At 37.3% G+C, this 16,152-nt stretch overlaps 2 protein-coding genes across 6 annotated transcripts in view; both read right to left on the reverse strand.

The window, feature by feature from the left end:
• The window catches only part of CPLANE1 (ciliogenesis and planar polarity effector complex subunit 1), a 61,032-nt gene extending 59,621 nt beyond the window's left edge, over positions 1-1,411 (reverse strand). Inside the window, exons 1-2 of the mRNA XM_075019913.1 lie at positions 1,118-1,411; positions 387-538 (exon numbers count right to left, since the gene is read on the reverse strand). Of these exons, the coding sequence (XP_074876014.1) occupies positions 387-467 (81 nt within the window). The 5' untranslated portion in view covers positions 468-538; positions 1,118-1,411. The remainder of the gene's footprint in view (positions 1-386; positions 539-1,117) is intronic.
• A 1,421-nt stretch (positions 1,412-2,832) lies between these two features.
• The window catches only part of NUP155 (nucleoporin 155), a 33,453-nt gene continuing 20,133 nt past the window's right edge, over positions 2,833-16,152 (reverse strand). For 3 of the 5 annotated variants that reach the window (XM_075019889.1, XM_075019888.1, XM_075019890.1), the window contains 14 exons: positions 15,380-15,513; positions 13,403-13,594; positions 12,605-12,743; positions 11,803-11,938; positions 11,218-11,371; positions 10,842-10,946; positions 10,554-10,708; positions 9,922-10,051; positions 9,539-9,652; positions 8,939-9,059; positions 7,862-7,972; positions 6,447-6,583; positions 5,586-5,686; positions 2,853-4,332 (listed from right to left, as the gene is read on the reverse strand). In XM_075019889.1, the coding sequence (XP_074875990.1) occupies positions 4,194-4,332; positions 5,586-5,686; positions 6,447-6,583; positions 7,862-7,972; positions 8,939-9,059; positions 9,539-9,652; positions 9,922-10,051; positions 10,554-10,708; positions 10,842-10,946; positions 11,218-11,371; positions 11,803-11,938; positions 12,605-12,743; positions 13,403-13,594; positions 15,380-15,513 (1,868 nt within the window). In that variant the 3' untranslated portion in view covers positions 2,853-4,193. Of the gene's footprint in view, positions 4,333-5,585; positions 5,687-6,446; positions 6,584-7,861; positions 7,973-8,938; positions 9,060-9,538; positions 9,653-9,921; positions 10,052-10,553; positions 10,709-10,841; positions 10,947-11,217; positions 11,372-11,802; positions 11,939-12,604; positions 12,744-13,402; positions 13,595-15,379; positions 15,514-16,152 lie in introns of all 5 variants that reach the window. The other 2 variants (XM_075019887.1, XR_012648881.1) reach the window with 2 other exon arrangements.

The raw sequence follows: 16,152 nt of genomic DNA on the forward strand, positions 1-16,152 counted from the left end.
AAAAGCTTAGAAAGCGTGTCTTTCAACAGATGCAAGATGGAATGGGAAAAAAAATTTTGTTCACCATTTCTAACACTGTACTGTAAAAAAGGTTATGATAAACTAGAACCATCAAAACAAGAATCTCACATAAGGGACAAGTCTTTGGCGGGGGGGGGGGGAGAGACTCCCCATTGTTTATCTGAGAAATTCTCAATCTTCAACCTCAAGTCAGTAAGATAGAAAAAGCAGCCATTTATTTCAATAACTCTTAAGTGGGATACCTTCAAATAACTTCTTGAGGCTTCTTTTACACCCCCCCCCGTAAATGGAAGTGCAAAGTATTATATAATTAAAACCCCTACACTTTGCAGAGTTCTATTTAAACAAAATTTCATTACACTTACCTGTCCAATCCACGAGATGCGAGGCCATGGTTTTCTTTGCTTGATACACATAGAGACCAGAACATCTAACTTAATCTCCATTTTTAATAAAACTCTAGGTAATGATTATAAAGAAAAGCAAGTAGAGGCTTTTTCAGATATCCATAGAGTATCTGAAGAAAGAACAAAAAAGACAGGAAGTTTTTATTATTTGGGTGGGAGTAGAAGATGGGAATCTAGACACAAACTCTTTAACTGCAGCAGCTTCCTGCTAAACACTAACAGACCCGATGCTTGCCTGTATTTCCAAACTAAAACAGCTATTTTCATTCATGTAGCTCACAGGCTATTTGCAGTTCAGCCGTACAGACACGCATGCTTGTTCCAGAAGGAGCTGAGAGAAAGGAGCCACAAGACAAATTACCATGCCAAAACTCTGGTAAGAACGCAGAAAGCGAGGAAAACACACTGAGGCCTCCTAAGCGCAAGAGGTCGGAAACTCAAGCAAAATGCCAGCTGGGCTCCTCGGGCACAGAGGGCCGTCTCAGACCCGAGGCCAGGCAGCGGGCGGGGGCGGGAGGAGGGCATCCCCGCCTCGGAGCCACCTCAGGCGGCGGGGTGACAGAAGGCGGTACACCCACCACCCAAGGGGGCCGGTGACGGCCGCCAGCCTGCTGCCTCACGTTTCGGGCCATTTCCTCGGGCGGCGGCGCAGTCCCCGAAGCCAAGCCGAGCGCAAGCAACCCGCTTACCTTACCCCTGCCGAGACAGTGAGGGAGGGAACGGACTTCCCTTCGCTCCTCCGGGCGCCATCCTCAAGAACTCCACCGCCACTTTTGCCCGAGTCTGGGCAGAGACGGCCCCTCAGGCTAACTGCGGCCCTCAGGGCACAGGCCGAAGGAGACGGTGCGTGCCCAAATCGATGCTCGCCACACTCGGCAGAGCCAGGGCGCCGACGGGCCGCAGCACCGCCCAGGAGCCCCAACCCCGCCGCCACAGCCCCCGCCGGGCCCCGCCACCGCCGAGGCCGCGCTCACCGCCTCGCCAACGGCCGGAGGCGGGGCACGGGCCGCGCAGGGCGCAGGCGCGGGGGCGAGCCCCGCCCGACGGGCGGCCTCTCCCCGGCAGCCGCCCCCCGGTCGCCTGGGTCGCGTCGGCCGCCGGAGAGTTGTCTCCTCGTCACCGGAGCCGATCTCCCGTTTGTCTCCCCGAGTCCCCTGGCCGGGCTCCGCGCACGGCTTCCCGCTGCCCCTTCGCCCCCGAACCTGCCGGCTTGGCACGCTGGGTAGAAGTCTCATGCGGTTTCGGGAGAGCCGGTGAGCACCCGTCCCTCAGCGGGAAAAGGCGGGCACTTCGTACCGCCTGTGGCGACAGCCTGGCGCAATGGGTCACGCTGCCGCGGTTCCGTAGGGGAGAATTTGCATCCTCATCAGTATTCGGAGATGGGGGGATGAGCGACTGTAGGAGGCAGAGCTGTTAGAGACTAGTGCTCCCTGTCAAATACAGGAATTCAGGTGAAATACAAGGAGGGGTGAGCAGTCATTTTGTTTCATCACCTTGAAGAAATGCCTTTGACTCCCTCAAACCAGCTGTTCTCTCAGATTGGCTGTTGTTCCTCAAACCACTTTAGACCGAGTCCCCTTCTACCTTCCCTTAACCACAGTCTTCATCAAGAATGAGTAACATTGGGACAGAAGAAAAAAAAACGACCAACAAAAGTAATCATCCAATTGTTGATAATTCTGTTAATGAGAAGTGGTTCACCTTCATGTTGGTCAGTTACTTCCCTGTACTTGTCACCATTTGTTTCACCCACTGCATTAATCCACCCAACCCTCTCCTCTGACCTCAGGTTTCCCCATCCCTCCAAATTTAAATGGGGAAGCAGAACCTACCCTTTCTCCATCGGAGAGCAGGGCAAGTGCTATGAAAACAAAAGGCAATGTCTACACTGAAATTACCTGCTATCATCTGAAAAATATCAAAGATAACTCTTGATACACTTCGAAATACTCTTACTTTGAAAAACTTGTTAATATTGCCAGAGGCATTCTTATTCTGGAAGAATGGACAAAAACAAGAATAGCTGAAACAAGTCCATGACTTGTGCCTGTTCCCAACTCTTGAGGCATTTCTCTAGATCTGAAAACAGAAATCTACTTGCCTAGATTACAGAATATGGCTCAACACAACATAATTTCATGCAAATATTAAAATTTAGAAATAAAAGTTAAATACATCAGGCAAGACTTGGTACACCACTTGTATGGCGTATTAATAGAACTGCAGTAACAAGACCAGGGTAAATGTACATGATAACCTTGGTGTGAAACATAGCTATTGGCAGAAAATAACTTGTAGTATCTAATAACTTCATATGGAAAGATGCAAATCTTTTTCCCAGGACATATAGTGATTCGTCTATTTAAATACTTTGTGGGGAAATTTCAACACTGACAAAAGAGAAAAACCAATATTAAGATTTCAGCTCTATTCTGATCCAAAAAGAGGTAAAAAAAAGACATGTATTTTAATTTACATATTAACTTTGCTGGGTGCATTCTCTGCCTGAAAATCATCAGAATCTACCTGGCAGTACACAGGGAAAGAAATTTAATGGCTGTACTTCAAACAAAAGTTTAGAGCATAGTAATCAGATCTCATACTAAAGGTTATATGGAGACAATTTGCATGTAAATAAATGTCTTAATCCATATTTCCTTTTTTCTGTTTTTTGAACACCTGGGATGTGAATCAACTACTCATTCTCCCGTGAAAAAAACAACCATTAATCTACTCTGGAGGCATAAAGATATTTGCTTCTTTCCCCCATTAAAAATCTCTCCAAAGTGTCTGATTATTTATTTACATGAAGAAGTTATTTGAGAAAGACTAAAGGCTAACATGAACTACTATTCTTGTGCATGTTATATAGAGTTTATGTTGTTGAATATGTACACAATGCATAGCAGTAAAACAGAGACAAAACAAATCTCCTTGTAGGATAAGATTTTAAAATCTTAGAAAGCATGCATACAGGATGATGCGTAGGCTTTGCTCCTTTTAAGGAATATACACAATGTGGTGCTTATGTGCATGTAATGAAAGTAGATAGAAGTCACTTCTTGACTTCTTTATTTGATTTTAACAGATACAACATATTTATTAAAATGGAATAAGGAAAATAATTTGATGGGCTTTTAATACTGTTCTTTCTGCAATTTCATCCCAAACATTCTATTTACAGAGGCAAGCCATGTTTAAAGTGAGAGTTATGAAATAATTATTATCTTCATTACTGAAAGACCTGCCAATAAACTCATGCAGAGAGTTATGACTGCATTGCTACTCCCTGGTATGACCACATTTACAACTTGACTCATCCACATGTGCTTTTATCATCATTTTGCCTTCTGCAGTTGTCACTTCTTGTTTGATACTTGTAAAACAGCGATCAAGTAGATTTTACATACTATTTTTCTCCATTAAGTAAAGAAAAAGAAAAGTATTTTCCAAGTACTTTTAATCCTGAAGGGAATGATCACACAATGTATTTTATTTCAACAGTATTAAAAAAGCTTTCTATTGTTAAAAAAATTGGTAGTAGTAAAAGAAAACTCATTTGTCACATTTAAATTTTACAATTTGTAGATACCTTTAGAATAGCATAAATACAGGCCACACAATCGATAACTGCAGTAGGAGATACAACTTTCTCAGAATTTCTTTCTGAGGATTTGTTTTTCCAGAGATTCAGTGCAGGCATCTGAGCTCTTATTTCATAGTTCATTTTATCTGAGCTAATAATTCTGTTATTACATTAGCCAGTCAATGAAGCCGTTCTAATTTAGCCTGTAGTGATTTAAAATTCCCAACAGCAGTCTGCACCATTAGCGTCGGGCTCATAGACTGAAGTTCAACCAGGTAGCAACTAACAGCATCCAAGCAAACATTTGTGAATCGTCGCCTGTAAAGAAAACATAGAATAATAACGAGTTCCTTTTTGTTTCTGTATATTAGAATTCATCTGAAATAGAAAGTAAGTTTTAATGGAATAACATATCAGCAAGACATCTATCAGCTTCTGTTAAGTATTTAACTATTTATTAGAAAAACTGATTTTTGAAATCTAATGCTTGTGACTAAGGCATAATGGGAAAATAGATGAATCATTACTATTTCCCTGCTATTAAATATATAAACAATAAAACATTATACAGTTAATAGCAACATGAAATATTTAATATTTAGATTACCTCAGATATGAATACAATCAATGTATAAGTTATTATTTTAGACAGCAATTTAAGTATCTAAAATTAGTATCAAATCACAACAACTTAGGTATTAATACCTAAGTAGATATTAAAATTAGACAACATTCACTAAAGTTCTGGTAAGTTAAGAGTATTTAAATCAGCTAACCACAAAAGACCAAAAAAGTGAGAAAAGATGTAAACTCTATATGTGAACGGGAGTATTTACAGGTATATTTTCAAAAGAATCAGAAGAATTTATGGTTAGAAGAGTTATCAAGACTTTGCCTAGTTCTGCTCATTGTTTCTGAGACAAGATAGTTCTGACTGAAGGTTTGTACAAATCTATTCACAAAAGCTGCAAAGCTAGAGATTGTATAATACGCAGGCAACTTGTTCAAGTACATAACTATTCTTTTAGCTAGAAGCCTTTTCTAATATTAAACCGGAATTCTCTCCTCTTGCAGACTAAGCTGAATTTTAGTTTTGGAGAGTGATTCATCACCAACCTCTTAAAAACAATTTGGGAAGATCTATCCTCATGTTTAGTCTTCTCTTTTCCAGAATACAAGAACTCAGTGCTTCTAGCCTTTCTTCATGAAACAGTTCACTGCTTCATTCACAAAATGCCTGATTCTCACTTTTCCCCACTCTTCCCAGATTCCCTCGAATTTATCTGTACTACTTAAAGTATGGTGCCAAGATTCACAAAATAATCCTCTCAGTTCCTCATGAACCTTCAGTGAAGTGGAGAAAATTATCTTAATTGAAGTAGTTTATAGGCAGGACCCTGCAAGTTTCCACCAACTGGTTTTGAATGAGTCATCTCACTAATGACTGCTAGGAAAGAAATAGTAAATTCACCCAAAAGAAAAGATGAAAAGCTTTGGGGATTGTTGAAGTTCAGTGCTTTAGGATACTTTATATCTTTAAGTATTTATTAGGATATAGTTGCCTTTCTTACCTCAGAAGTACTCTGCTTGGATCATGTACATATCCTGCTAATAATACATGAATACATTCTAAAAGGTGTAAAGGCTTTTTCATTCTATTCCAATATGGGTCCTAAAAAAACAGATTCCAAAATATTAAGGAGACAAATATTAAGGAGACAAGGAAAAAAAAAGCCTGTATGTGTGTACACAAATTGCCAGCTGTGGTAATTATTTATTCATTGTAGCAAAAATGTAAGAGAAATGGGAATTCTGTCTTAATCTATATTAAGTCTATATTTAAGTACTATTTTGATTTTTGAGTACTAAAACATACATGAATTTAACTCAGTTTGCCACTACCTAACGGTCTGTAAAGTAATAGATTTTAGGAAGTTCTGATTTCCTTACACTGTAAGGAATCTGGGTAAAAAGAAGCAAGTCAGTTCTCTTTATTTTAATGCTGTTTAAGCCTGTTCTACAAACTAAAAGTTAAAAATATTACTTCTTATTCTTTATCCCTATTGCATCAACAGATTAGACAAGATGCAGTAATATAGAAAATTTTAATCATTAATAGGAAACAAAATTAATATATTCAAGATACGCTGTTCCTTCTGAAACATAACAATTCTAATCCTATTTAATCCTAAATCAGCTTTAGGTAAAGCAAAAGGATTAACAATCTTCCTCATACTTTAGGACTGAAGTGAATACAATCATCAGGGGGAAAAAAAGGAGCATTAAGAGCCTTTGAGTAAAAAAAGAGAACAAAAGCTATGAAGTTGGTATTTTGATATATCACGCTTTAAATTAGTATATGTTTCCCCCTAAAGACAGACCTTGATAGTAGTTGAAAACAGTATTTTTATTTTTTTGGCTATTTTCCTTACCCGTGCTTTAAACAACTGGTCATACACTTCAAGCAGCCTTGGCAATGGCACTCCAATTTCTTGCATGGTATATGTTACAAAACCTACATCCCAGTTCAAAATGCAGACCTGTTGCTCTAGAAACTGCACTAAAAAATCTGGAGGACAAAAATAATGGGATGTTTAGATTCCAACTTGTTAATGGGAGTCTAGCAAAGAAAGGCATTTGAAAGTGATTTACTTCAAGTTTAATTTTCTGTCTTCCTTACAGTTTGTACCTTTCTCCTGTGAAACACGTACTGTAACAGCTTCCCCGGTCTGCACTGAAGGAAGGGTATGCAAAATGTAACCACCTCCAAAGATGGTATTAAGCTATCAGAAATGCGTGACAGGGATTACTCATACTAAATACTTTATTACAGTTCTGCCACGGAACCATGCTGTTAAGAAAAGTTCATTAACTTTTCTTTCAGCACAAAAGATCACACTATCATTTAATTTGCTACAATAGCCAGCGACACTACTGCATCTTTTATCATGTTTAAGTGTCAGTAACAATTAACAGTATATTGTTCAGTACTAAATGTTCTTTTAGTATACTAAAAATATAGTTTAGTGCTGAACAATGTATTTTCCAGGTTTTTATATAATATTAAGTTGTCAAAACGTGAGCACCTCAACAGCAGAAAGAAGATCAAAAAAGATCCAGAAATCTCCTGAATTGTTTTTAGAATCTGCCCCTGCAGATAGCAGTAGATACTTCAAAAGACTGCAGATAAATCTTGTTGCCTAAAATCTTATTATATGTATAAATACACATTTTTACTTTGTACTTTAATACAAACAAACTTTACTATTTTCTAAAACGGGATCTGCACAGCCATCCAAAAATAACTGTTGCTGCCTTCTAAGCTTCATTTACTTCCCATTCGGGGTGAAAAACTGTAAATTCTGGTTAAATCCCTAGAAAAATTCTAAGAAAAAGTGCACCTGTAAAAACTGTAATGTTTTTACAATCATACAATTATACTGTGCTTAAAAAATTAGAGGCCAATAGGAATTCTACTTCTACTCCCTCTCTACAATCCCTTGTGAAAGTTACTGTAATAATGAGCAAGTATCACAATGCTTTTTTTCCTATTTCCTGAACAAAACTAAAAGGTATTACCCTGCTACCCTCAAGATCAACTCCATCACTGCTGACAGTTGAAATTATTTGTGAAATTTTTCACTGTAGCTGAAGCAACAAATTACTACTGTAATTATGTATCATAAGCATGAAATTATTTATCACAATATTATCAATATGCTTTCCTTTTAGATTTTAAAAAATGAGACATTTCTTAGGTTAAATCTTTTTTAAGACACTAAAAAGAAAGCTGAATGGGTCTCAGGTAATGCATATTTTTATTTCCTATGCAAGCTAAACAACTTGCCTAAAGGGAAGTAACGAGGTGTGCCAGCATACATCTTTCCAAGCAATACCATCTTCAGACTAAGTGCTTGCATTCTGTCAGCGGGGCTCAGAGACACACTATCACTCAACTCTGAAAGTGAAAAGAAATCATTTAGAGAGAACTTCAGAAAAAAAGTTCCACACTTATACACAACTACACTGAGGTACTTAAATTTACTACTAACACATCAAAATCTTATGCTATTGTCAGTGCAAAATCAGCATGTGGAGGTGAAAGTACAACTTCTGGTGTGTATGCACATATATTCACAGATTTTTAAGTTTCCTTGAAGTTCCATGCAAATCTACTTAAAAAAAAAGACAACAAACAACCCCTCCCAAATCCTCACCACCAAACCCACCAAACCCACAAAAAAACCACTACCACATAGCTTTTCCCTCAAATCACTGTCAATGTTGTTTGCACAATGGCAACCTCAAACACAACATCCAAGGAAAACAAAAAATGAACCAGGAAGAAAGAGTGAAGTACAAACTCATGGTAAAGGGTGAGGCAGATTATCCCAGTAGAGTGGCTATGCTTGCAGAGCTATGCCCAATATTCTGCTTCTCTATAAATGGACAAAACCCTTACACTTCCACTCCTGTCAATATTATGAAAATGCTGAAGTCCCTGAATATTCTTTAATTTTTGTCATGACAAATTTAACGTTTTTGTTGTAATTTCCTAATAGTGAAACTTTCAGACAAAATTTCACAGATATTCTGTAGTCCACATATAATGGCATCTAAGAACAAGAAGGGAGGAAATGACTTCTTAAATGTTACCTCGAATGTGATTATGCAAGCCATACATGCAATATGTTCAAGCATACATGTAAAAATATTACTTTTCTGTCCTTTAGGTACACAAGCCAAAGGTAATAACATTAATGACTTGCTAGTTAACTACGCTTACCAAATATATTGCAGAATAGTCCAGAAAAGATACATCTCATTTGGACAATGTGTCAGTAGCAGCACAGTCTTAAAAGCTTTAATTGTACCATTTGCCTGTAGTTCTAGCTTGTACCACTCCTAGTCCATTAAGACCTACCTTTCTCAATGATTTCTTGCCAGAGAGTTTGCACCAAGATAGGATCAGAATGACCCGCACAATGTATAATTGCAAGCTTACACTCTGAGAGCTTAAAAGGATCAGCAAATTCTCCATAGAGCTGAAAGAAAAATTACCAGGCTTTACATTTCCAGTAGGATAAAAAGGAAATTTGTAAAATCAGCTTTTTCGTATTTTGTATGGTGGACATCAGACTAGTAATGGTGCAACTGAAGTTAACTACTATCAAACACTAAATGATTTTTTTTTTACTACATTTAGGTTCACTTCTTAAATACAATCCCCAATTTTATATGAAGTTATAATTAACACGTTAATTTTCTAACAATTTTCCCATTAAATCAAGAAATCTAAGAGACTTAATAGAGAAGATAAACACATGGAAGAAATTAAAGTACTAATGATTGAAGCAATATCAAAGTACAGAAAAAGACAGCTGAGGGTAACAGACATTCTGAGACCAGGAATGCCAAACTGTCTATTACTTTTCCTAGCCAGCATAGAATCATTCTTTACAAAACATTTTCCCCACACTGAAATGTGATAAACTGACTTTTAATACAGAGAAATTTTAATCACCTTGGTTATATCCATCAGCTCAGCATCAAGCTGGGAGATTGCATCTTGCACTGAAGAATGATGGGAATACTGCCGTTGGAATGTTTCTTGTATTTGAAGCTGGATCCTTGCAACCTTGTTTAAAAAGAAAAATAAAATATTTCAAGACTGGATTAATTTAATCAAACCTTAAGAATACACCCAGAATTAACTTTAACTTATTTAAATGTAGAAATGTTACTCTCTTACACCTCAGAGCCTCCTATCAACTGCATAACTTTGCCACGTTGGGAAGAAAGCACAGAAGACTGTTTCTACAGAATTGGTAATAAAAATGTCATGTGCCAATGAGACAAAGTGAATAATGCATTTACAGTGTGGCTTAGATTAATATTTTTTCTTACTTCCATTTTCTCTTCTAGCTCATGTAGGAATTCACCATCTGCAGCTATAGAGGATATGGCAGTGGAACTTTTGGCACTCAAAATGGCACGTGCAATGTACTCAAGACGCTGCTGAAGAGAAATTTCTGTGCTGCAAAACAAATATTCAAAATAAAATGGGTACTTAATATAATTATTTGAGGGTTAGTTATATTCTAACTAGACTCTGGGAATTAGTATGCGACTTCTCCTGATTTACTAAAACATGCAGGAGGTTATCCAACCATGTAACCCCAATTTGTTTCAGGCTCAGTTCTAGTGTACTTCAATCCACTGGTCCATAATCACACTATCGCATTATAAAATTCTGTGTAAGAAACAACCACGTAACATACGGTACTTACAATAGGAAATACATTGCAAGCTAATGTATAATACATAAACATAGAATTTCTTTCCAATAACGGCCTGGATTAGAAGCTAATATATTCCATCATTCATTTAAAATTTTTTTAGCAAACATCCTTGGGCATTGGCCTTTTGTTGTCCTTGAGCTTTTCTTAAAATACCTACACATAAAGTTTTGATTTTAAGTTTGTTTGGTTTTTCCCCAATTACCTCAATATATGCAACAGATCACATATAATCCATACCTATGCAGGTCAGCCAACTTAGCCAAGACTCTGGCTGCATTACTAAAATTTCTGTTCTTTTCAAAGTATCTCCACAGTAAATCCATATAACGGACTTTGTTTTGGTCAATCTTGGTCATCCGCACAAGGTAGGGTTCCAAAAAGGGGGAAGTAACCTGCAAAAGTCATAAAGATAACATTTATATTCTTGCTATGTCCTTTTTTAAAGCATTGGCAGTATTACAATTAACTCTTCCAGTTCAGTGGAACCCTCCAACAAATTACTTTGTTGCATAGAGATAAGCTCACCTGTAACAGTTTGTCCGCCAAGTCAACTTGTATCAACCAGTTGTAAAGTGCAATACTGAAGAGTTCATCTGTTGAACGCTGGGCCAGCTTTAGCATTTGTTCAAACTAAGGGAAGAAAAGGCCAAAGCTGTTATTCCAGAAGTGGTTACATTACATCAAGCACTGAATACATATGGGACAATACTTAGGTTCACATTATTTGCGTGTCATCACTTCTATGAACTTTCTGTACAAAAAGAAGCCAATTCATGACAAATCTTGACTTTTATCTACTTTGCTAAACTATTCATTAAATTTTTAAAATAATAAATTCTACACCCCTTCAAATCACACTATTTTCTGGAGTTCAGTCATGATTTTTTTCTGAGTTTCTTACATGATGCCCTGCTTCTTCATTGCTTAGCATGTTGGGGTCAGATGACAGCACTGGAGGACCTGGCTTTTTGGGTACACTAGGAGACTGAGGAGCAGCTTTACTTTGATTCACTAACTCTTGAAGGGTGTCAGTGATGCACTTGTAGCTGTTCAATCTGTAAATAGAGCAAAATAACATAAAGGCCTCCAAATTTCATTGCAGCTATCTATGAAATACTCTTCTCAAATGTCGTTATTATATGCCTTCGTAAACACAATTACTAAAATTTAGAAAAGGTCACAGATTATTGCCAGCTAGTTGCCACAGTCTAGTTTGTTCTCAATATTCTTTCTAACAAGTATTTCTGTAATGTTCAGATCACAATGTTTTCTGCATCTATCAGTTTACCCTCTGTTCCAGGCTAAGTTGGTGCCATGTTAATGATAACCAAGGAGAGCATGCTAGGCAAAAACATCTATATTGTGTCCCTTATTATAAAATGCTTGCTTGTCATTACCCTGCATACCTTCCCCAAAAGAGTTACTTTTCCAGTCACTTGAAATAAAGGACACCATATAATGGTAATAAGGTATCCTGAAAACTTGCCTCTCTTGAAAGGCTTGGAGTCCAACAACATCCTCTTCTGGTTCTCCATTTTTATAGAAATGAAGGCCAAGACCTTGGGGATCTTTCTTCTCAGCAGCTGTAAGAGAGAGTTCTACTACTCCCTCATAGAAACGCACTAGGAAAAAAAACCCACAACAAATATCACCATTCATTATTGTATTAAATGTATGCCAAAATTTTAAGTGACATCAAAGACTTCCCATTTTAGCAAGCAAGAAAAAATAAACCCCATTCCCCTGGTCTGTATCATATACATGTTTATGCCTGTACCTAACCTGTGGGATTATATACAAGTTTGAAGTTACATATTTGTACAGAGGCCGAAATCTTGACTATTACAACAGTTATATCTACATTTAAATTATGTACTAGCTTCCAATGCACAAGGCAGGATTCAGAATCATCTTTCAAACAGCATATTTGGTATAAAACCTTATCTGCAAAAGTACAGTCATTTACCCTCTGCTTACAAACAGCCCAACAAATTTCCTAAAAATGTTTTTACTACATATATGAAACAAACGGACACTGTAATGTGAAATAAATGGATAGGAATATTTTTATACAGAAGTGAGGTTTTTGATTGGTTGGTGAAATCTAGAAAGGCTTTAAACAAGAACATGACCTATTGTTCATTGTACATTGTAAGAGTTAAGAAACTGTTTATGGTAAAACACTATAAAATGAGTTGAAAGTTAGTAAACAAAACAAACAAAAAAGATGGCACTAAAGGATACTAGAGAAACTATTCACCAGAAAGTGATCAGTGATTGCCTCTTACCTTGCCTATATTGTGCACAAACATTAGCAAGGTCTACTTGATTACTGATCTTCTGGTACTCTTTCAGTGACTCTCTTAGCATCTTCTCTTTTTCCAGTTTGCTTTGAGCCTGTCGAGACCGCTGAAGCAGTTCATTTGCCTAAAGACAAATGATGGGAAAATGCAAATTATTCACATGAACACATCATGAACAGATCATGGCTATTGTTGTAAGTTAATGAGTCATTATTCCAAACTTCAAAGCTGAAACAGTAGAAACATCATCCTCTCAAAAGCACTCTCTCGCCACTTGATAACACTAAGTTTCGAGCAGAAAGACTGTACAATGGCAGTAGAGAGAAGGGCTTAAGACTTGACCAACCAACTGGTTCCTTGTTCTCCCCTCACCAGTTACTTTTTTCAAATTTATTTGAAGAGCTTGAAAGAGTGAAATTCTTAAACACAATCATCTTCCCACAAATTCTGTGAAACCAGGCAACAGACAGAAAACAAGAGACTTGCTAAGGAAAGACTGGAGTAAGAACACATTTTATAAACATCAAGAAGACAGTTTTATTAGACATCACACTGGAAGTAGAGACCCTATGAACACTACAAATAACTGGAAATGCTTCAAACCAGAGCTTGCATAATTTTCAGCATTAATCAACTAGAAGACACCAATAGGCATGTGACTTCCCTTCATTAATTCTTGTGCTCCTGAAACTACTTAAGCATAGTGATTTGCAAGCTGCCCAATTTCTCTCATTTGAACATGTTCTAAAGTTGTGGTTTAGTGCTGTAGAAAAGTGCGCTTACCTTGGAACACACAGCATCATCAACGCTATAAAGAAGAGGACAGATATCTTGCAAATGGGCAATGATGCCATCCACAGCAGCATTATCTCTGATATAACAGTTTATGAGAGAAGCAATGAGTGCTCCAGTCAACTCTCTGTCTCTAATTACCAGGTCTTTAAAAGCAGTAATCTTCAGATGTTCTTGAAGTTCCTGAAGATAGACAGAATTTCATTAGTTTACCAAAGTTTTTACTTTATTCTCTTTACAAGTCACCGTGTAACAGTAGCAAAATCAATGGCTTCCAGTAAATAAAACCACACAAAACTGCAATGACTGACATGCACGGCATAGAAATACATATTTAAAATACATACTATATAGCAAAATCGAAATAATAAAGAAAGCCCTATCAATGACGGCACTAGACCCTTGGATGCCAAAGAACAGTGAGAACTCTTAGCAGACTTCCTCTGCTATCTTCACTATGTGTCACTTTTGTTTCAGATCTCTGTAAGAATGGAAATAGCAGTTCTCATTACTTCACAGCGCACCATCAGAATGCACACCATCTAAAATGAGTATGTCACCGTTTTTAGTAATAGGAACCATCTGACTACTGTCATATATAAAAAAATGACAGATGCATAAAAAGAAGGAATTTTACAAGTTTGAGGTTTGTACTCTTTATGCTTTTTTATACTAAATTACATCGAATTTATTTTTTTTTTTAATTATTAGGAATATTTGCTCACACAGAGCAGTAGTGCCTATGTAGTGTCTATGTAGGATCACTAACAGCATGAAAATACTATTACAAGAACTCTAGAACTACTGAAGACAGAGAAAAAAGTTCTATTTGTTAAACAATTAGTTAACTCCTTGTCCAACACAAGAGAAAAGTTGCCTGTGCTAGAAATCATGCTAACTCCCCAAAGCAACAGTGTGAAGAGCTCCAGCTTCTGTGCATTTGTAAAGTCTAAAAATTCTTTTTATTGGCAAAGAATACAACTTCTCCAATAATCTATTTTCCTGCCAAGTGCTAGGACAGAATGCCTAGTATTTGAATTAAGAGCTTCGTCAATGGCTAGCTGCAAATTCAACATTAGCAAAGGGTACACAGCAGTTAGCACGCATAGCTCTGCAGGTTTCCTTCTTTACAAACAAGGACAGGCTGAAAGAATTGGGATTGTTTAGCCTGGAGAAGGCTCAGAGGGCAGTGTGTGGGATCTTACTAATATTTATGGGAAGGTATAAAGAAGGCAGACCCAGACTTTTCTCAGTGATGCCCAGTGACAGGACATGATGTAATGGCCAAAAAATGAAGCAAAGGAACCTGAAGATAAGAAAAATCTTTTTTACGCTAAAGGTGGTTGAACAACTGGAACAGGTTGTCCTGAGACGCTGTGGAGTCTCCACCTTTGGAAATATTAAAAACCTTATTGAACATGGCCCTGGGCAACCTCCTCTAGTTGACCCTGCTTTGAGCAGAGGGGGCAGATAATCTCCAGAGGTCCCTTCCAACCTCAGCTATTCTGTGATACATTCTGGACCCCTACTTACACAAAAGTGCAAGGGTTTGAGACTCTACAACCCTATTGGTCTCTACTGTTAAACCTTTACCAACACTAAGGCAAAGAGTCAATTCCTCTCGACTGGACAATATTGGTCTCTTCTTTTCAGCACATTTTGCAGAATATGCTTAAGGTGAAAACACAGTAATTTATAAAACCAGACTCATTATTAACTGTCAATAAAAGTCAAATAAAATCTATTGTTAGCGATACTTCCAATTTGCTAAAACTGGGTGATGAGGTCAGTACTACATGTTAGTCTCTTAAAAATGAACACTTGCAACCCAAGTAAAAACTTGATATGTGGTTTAAGATTCATTATATGTTTCTCAATGAATTAAAGTAACACTCCTTTGGGAGGATTTAGGTAGCAAAAGAAATTCAGATGTTAAAACCAAAGAAAATCATATGATTCAAATCTTACCTTCTGAAGCTCACCTACAACAACACTGAACTGGTGCTCACACAGCAACTTCCATAAAGCCAATGCCTGGCAGGTTTTGCGAACAAGCTGCTGGATGCCTTGAAGTGAGGTCTTCTCAGTTAGCTGTGCCTCAGCTGAAAAAGCAAACAGATTGTCAATAAGTAACTGTTCTACATGTTTCAAATTAGCATGTAAATTTTTGAGGTTTTACAATAACAATCTCCTTAAATTTCTAATTTTTTTTTCTCTTCCATTCTTGATTAATGCTGTCTGACTGTCTTTGGAGGAAAAGTACCATGTTAACGTTTCCCCAAAGCAAATACCATCTGTTAACATTTATTTCAAACTATGCAACAATGGAGGATTCCTTTCTGAGAAGTAGTATGGCTTCATGTAAGTGCACTGGATTTACCTCTCAGTCTTAAATTTTTGCTTGGTTTTTTCATAAATAGTTATTATAAAGGTATTTATGATGAACATAAACAAAATAAAAATAAAACCATACATATTCCCTTTTTGTTTGATTACCTGCGTATGCTTTTAGAAAGAACAATTACAGTTACAACTTTGGTCAACACTGTCTACACTATCTGTAAAGGAACAGCAACTCTGTAAACCAGTAATATTTAAATCTCATAAGATGTATTATATTCACTGAAAAAATAATATGGACATACTTATTATATGGGTGGAACATAATTGCAACAATTTAGGTCTTTACTTTTGAGTGCTTACAGTTCAGAAATGAGGCAGCAGTAATTATATTGTGTCAT

This window comes from Buteo buteo, chromosome Z (genome assembly GCF_964188355.1).
Source record: "Buteo buteo chromosome Z, bButBut1.hap1.1, whole genome shotgun sequence".
NCBI lineage: Eukaryota > Metazoa > Chordata > Aves > Accipitriformes > Accipitridae > Buteo > Buteo buteo.